The sequence below is a fragment of the Perca fluviatilis genome, chromosome 19 (assembly GCF_010015445.1).
Source record: "Perca fluviatilis chromosome 19, GENO_Pfluv_1.0, whole genome shotgun sequence".
NCBI classification, from domain to species: Eukaryota; Metazoa; Chordata; class Actinopteri; order Perciformes; family Percidae; genus Perca; species Perca fluviatilis.
The window spans coordinates 13,860,676-13,866,632 of NC_053130.1; the positions used below are offsets into that span (position 1 = coordinate 13,860,676).

The window sequence follows — 5,957 nt, forward strand, 5'->3', positions numbered from 1 at the left end:
AGCATGCACATCGAGAAAAAAAAGCTTGCATGAGGTCATCCTCAGTTGACTGAGCCGTTTCTTTAAGACACATAACACACTCTAAAGGGAAGATGTGCAATAATATTTTCATAAATCTAAACACATTTTCTTAAAATATGACATTTAGTGCAACATTCAGATTTCAATTCATAACGTTTTAATTCACTCTAAACAATATTAGGCCGTGACAACATATTACATATTTGTTTTAATAAATGCAGACATGAACACTGCTGGTCCCCTCCGACTCTCTCGCTCTCCTCATCCCGTCTCAAAACCTTGACAGGAGTTTGAAATTTCCGGGCTTATGTTGGAGGCTGCGATTGGCCCAGGAGGAGCTTACCTACATGCAAATGAAGCAACGCAACCGTGCTGCCTCTGATCCAGAGCGTGGGGAGGAGGACCAGGAATACACTCATGTTCCCCGAGCTCTAGAAAAAACACCTACAACTCCTTCAATGTTAAAACTCCACAATTAAACCCGGATAGGACAAAAAAAAAAAAAAGAAGAAGACAAAAGCCGCATTCGTAATTTTACGCACCAATCGTATAGAAACCAATAACGGAATACAAGGGGACAGACAGATTCAGGGAATACTTCAATACTGTTATGAAGCGAGAATGAGTAGCGCAGAAGACAGCGGGAGCAAGTGCTCGTCGGGCCCGATTTCCAGCTTTACCATCCAGTCTATTTTGGGCACACCGTCCGATGCGCCGCGCTCCGGGAACAAGGAGCTCTCCAAGGGGCCGCCGCCGCCGCGGAGGCGCTCACTGTCGGTGTCCTCCGAGGAGGAGTGCAGCGGCGGGGAGGACTCAGCAGACTGCTTCTGCTCCGACACGGGTCACAGCGAGCCATGCAACCAGCACCAAGCCCGTAACTTCTGTTTAGGTAAGCAATATTTACTATTATTACTATTATTGTTTTTATTATTAAAAGGTAACGAAACCAAATATTTAAGTGACAATTTAAATGTTATTGTGCCATATTTAGAGTTAATATATGTTTTTGTTTACTATAGAAAATGGCATGACAGTAGGCCTAAGTAGTTCGCATTTTAATTTATTTGTATATAACCGGGCAGCCGGGTTTTTATTCCATTAGCTTGTGTTTGTGACTGTCACACTCACATGCAGCTCATCCACTCCCACTTGTTTGTTGTGTGCAGACAATCATCGCAGCAGCAGCGGAAGAGTGGAAGGTCGAATAATTATCCCTCTGTCTTTCCTCTCATTCCAAATTTAATTGAGCCTACTAATTGATGAAACGTGTTTCTAAAATGGCTGCACTACACGTCGTAAATTGGGCGTTAAATAGAGCGAATTTATATTAATAGCTTACTGTACACCGAGCGTAGGCTACTCATGCTGAATTGTTTATTTAAAAAGTCACCGGCTTTCAGCAGTCGATTTAGAAAGTCGGAGTTCACACTTGACGAACTCTCAAACTGAGTATGTGGGGGGCGAAATGAAATTATTTTTTTTCAGTCGCATGTTTTACAACATAGATGTTGTAGTCGGTTATGATATTCACCACCTTCTTCTTCTCCTCCTCCTCTTCCTGCTCGCGCGTAGGTCCCGCTAAAGGACTTCTATCTGGGAATGACGGGCTCGCGCGGCGGCCGCACCTGCCACAGCCTATGCTGCAGGATTATAAGGAGGAGCAGGAGAGACCGTGCCATCAAATGTCACCTCTGTCTGAGGAGAGACAGACAGACGGTGCGGACAAGCAGGGCAACTCAGCCAAGAAGAAGACGCGCACGGTTTTCTCCCGGAGTCAGGTGTACCAGCTGGAGTCCACCTTCGACATGAAGCGGTACCTGAGCAGCTCGGAGCGGGCCTGCTTAGCCTCCAGCCTGCAGCTGACGGAGACTCAGGTCAAGACGTGGTTTCAGAACAGGAGGAACAAATGGAAACGGCAGCTATCAGCTGAACTGGAGGCGGCCAACATGGCCCACGCCTCCGCACAGACACTAGTGGGGATGCCGCTGGTTTTCAGAGATAACTCCTTACTGCGTGTTCCGGTTCCCCGGTCTATCGCCTTTCCAACGCCCCTTTATTACCCGGGGAGCAACCTGCCAGCGTTACCTTTATACAACCTGTATAACAAGATTGAGTACTGATTGACTCTGCTGTATGTCCACGTAAAAAACGCATTACAAAACAGTACAACATTCTTACAAGTGTCTCCACATAACCCCTGTATATTAATTGTATCATTTTATTTGTTGAGGACATTTTTATTATGCAGCAACTGTACGTCTCACATGAAAGCAATCAAGCTTCCCTAAATGTATAAAATACACCATGTGTATAATTAATATCAATCATTTTTGTACTTTTATTTTCTCTCTCCCCCTTTAACTGATAACATAATGGAGTATAATATTCATATCGCATTCAAGAAAAAAATGGATTCCACAAAAAAAATGTGTTAACACAGTTTTTAATTCATAATTGGTTCCTCACACATACTGCAAAGCAGCAGTCATTTTATTTCACCTGTCAGGAAAAACAATTATTCCATTTAAGGAAAAACATCATTGTTTCTATTGTGATTTAGACCTTCAATAATAGCCTTCTCATTCAATAAATTTTCTATTTCAGTGAAAATTGGGCTTGCTTGGTTTTATTTTTATTTATTTATTTTGTGTACTTATATTTGTTAACTCAACTTTTGCAGTTTTTTTTAGCACAGAAGGCAAACACTTACATGTAATCAATTACTGTTGATTCTACTTAGCTGTGTTGACACTTGTTGTCCCCTGAAGAGCATACAAACAGTACACAAACTGTGATCACGCTTTTGTAATAACCAATGTGATAATCTCTATATGTTAAAGGCTCATGATATAACCAGAAATTAAAGTTGAATTTTTGTTGTGGAGCTGCAGTAATTATCCCCTAGAGGGTTTTATTAAAGTTGCTTCAAACAAAGAACACCTGTGCTTTAACCATGACTAAAGTGAGGAAAAAACCTAGAAAGCACTGGTGTGAATTAACATAAATGACATTACTGTTTATACCATAATTTACATCGCTGTAGGCTCACACGTTCTACCTTATACCTCCTATTATTACATCAAATTTTAAGTTGTGAGCTTCCTGACTGGTGCATTTTAATTGCAGATTGTATCCGTGCAGGGATGCAGTGTAAATGTAAACATGTAATGCATTTATCCTTCTGCAAGGCTCACACTGTAGATTCCATATTTGTTAAGTTAATTGGCCTACAAGCAGAATACATTATCAAGCTGTGTCTAAAACCACAGATCATGATGCAAAGACTTTGCATACTTTCAGATTCATTTTGAATTTATAGTAACACTGCTAGCAACACTCTGCTGTAAATCAAGAGGTGGATGACCTGAGCAAGCTAATACATACAGAGGCAAATAAGAAGTAGATTGCAGGGTGGAGAAGAGATGCACACCATCATGAGCCAATCATGCCTCTGGGCCAGATCTTCTCTCATTTGAAGTCTGCCTCCTGTAGCTCCCTAGCATCAGGCCTTTAAAGAGGAAACATAATAAAGAGGCATATTGTCAAAGTTCAAGACTTTTGCTGTCATTAATCAGAGCTGTTCTCTTTTTCTCCTTATGTGCATTAATTGCTGTATCAGTTACACTTTGAATACCATATACAGTATGTCTTGTTAATTCAGAAGCAGAGGAGAGGCCCAGCTCACATTGTTCAATTTACTATTTCATAACAATTCAATACATGGAAATACTAAACAAGCCTGAAGAGAATCACTCACTTCCAAGCACACACACAAATGCCCCGTGCTTGATGGGGAGCGATAAAACCGTGCCATTTGCCAGCTTTTCTTGGGTGTCACATCATGTACAAGGGGACCCCCCCCCTCACACACACACACACACACACCAACACCACCAGCCCTTCTACTCATCCCACCAATCTCTCACTGTGTGCTAATGGCTGCATTACCTAGCAGAATCATGACTAGCCAGGCTCTGCTGCCCTGCAGATTATGTCTGACCCAATTTCTGCAACAGCCGCCCTGTGTTTCTGGGAAAATGGATAGCGTTAGACAACAGCAGTGATTTATGGGTAACTCCAGCACCAGCGAAGAGGTGAGGCGCTGGGGGATGAATTTGTGACAGATAGGAGAGGGAGAGAAAAAAGAGATAGAGAGAGGGATGGGAGACCGTAACGTTTATGAAAAGGAGCAATAGCTTTGGTTGAATGAAGCTGTTTATTAGTTTCCAAGTGGTCATTATGTCATCAGGTGTGACGGAAATGTGCCGCTTTTTTGGATGGATGTTTACACCCCACTGACTTGTGGGAAATCTGCATGACCTGTCATGTCACCTGAGGTTGTTTGATTTATAAAACAGGAAGAGAGATGTGTGGAGATGCAGTGACGAGCAAAGCAGAGAATAGGTGAGAGAGAGAGAGAGGAATAGGTGGAGGAGGGGGTTCAATGTAACTATGTATCACTGCAATGGCAGGTGTGAATTACAAATTTTAATAGCACGGCAATGAAAATGATTTGAAGTGGTTTAAACTGCAAAGAGACAGCGACTGGCATGGTGATGAAGATTTGTTGAGATGATGTGTTGTGCCTTAGGATTCATCAAACCTGCCTGGTAAGGTGAAAAGCAAGTGTAATTCACTCTGTGATATAATTTATGATGGGAGTAATGGAAACTGTGGGCTACACACAGTGTGGAGAGGGAAAGGCAAAGACAGAAAGCACTGGGCAAATTGATTCTCAGGATAGTTTTTAGAGCATATTTACAGGATCATAATGAATTATACTAAACCCCCCGGATATCACCTCTTTTAGATAAAATGATGTACATCAAAACTAACTTAATAGAGACCCCATTAAATTTAAACAGGCTGCAACAACATTACTTTTTTATTTATAATGTTCCCTTCTAATATTTGAAGAACTCTTTTTTTTCCCATCCCTTCATTATTTATTTGGACAATGGCTTTACAACTACTTAACATATTTACAGCCATTTGATTTAAAGAGGGCATGTGTGGCTTCGTATTATAGTGGAAGGTTATGAAGTATAACACCATGGGCAGATGCAGAGCCTCGGGTCTGCCTCAAGACAAGAGTTTTAAAAGCGATCGCAATGCATTAAGCCAGACAACTCTCAAGACCTGTTTGCTCCCTAAATGAATTTGAGGGGAGCGTAACAAGGTTTTTGAGGCAGGCCCTGTCATCCGCTGGCTTTAACCAGCTTCTGTATTTATGGGTTAATGGTTAAAAAGGACAGCTTGGACCAGAAGTGATTTTTCATGATTCTGTTTTATATCAACTGGAAATGAAGGAGCTGAAGGGAAATTGTGTTTGTCCCCCCTCTCCCCAGCCCCTACCCCTTCTTCTTACCAGGAGAGGCATATGTTACTGAACCAGGCCAAGCAGACATATGGATAAAATATATTAGTAATGTGGTAGAATCCAATACATCGGAAAGGATTTAGTAACTAAAACAGGCATAAAACACCAGGATATACCAAGATTTTACTTTTCTATTTCCATTTGATTTAAAATCAATTTGCCTAAATTCATGACATATTTTGAGATGTTAATAACTCAATGTCAAATACAAGCAGCTCAGTTATTTGAACTCCCAAAGAACAATATTTAACCAAAACTCTGCATTAGGGCTTTAATGGCAAAATGCATTATGCTTCATTGTTAAATTACCAACAATTTCTTGAACTGCCTGTTTTGAAGTGCCATTTGCTGTCCAGTATGCATCAAACTATTATAAGATACAGTACGTCAAGAGAACTCGGCTATTACTCTAGAGATAAGTCCATTAGCATTACCTTTAACACAATAATGGATGTGAGATACAATAGCTGCTCTCCATTTTGTATTTGTAAGGATAATAGGGGGATTATCTTGAAGGCCTTATGCTACACACTCAAGAGTGAGACCACACTAAGGA

General features: G+C 41.1%; 1 protein-coding gene across 1 annotated transcript; it reads left to right on the top strand.

Annotated features, from left to right (window-relative positions):
- The first annotated feature begins 424 nt into the window (after positions 1-424).
- On the top strand, positions 425-2,631 carry hmx2 (H6 family homeobox 2). The gene is made up of 2 exons (XM_039784030.1): positions 425-910; positions 1,594-2,631. The coding sequence occupies exons 1-2, from the start codon at positions 643-645 to the stop codon at positions 2,139-2,141; spliced, it is 816 nt and encodes a 271-aa protein (XP_039639964.1). The 5' UTR covers positions 425-642; the 3' UTR covers positions 2,142-2,631.
- Positions 2,632-5,957: the final 3,326 nt, after the last annotated feature.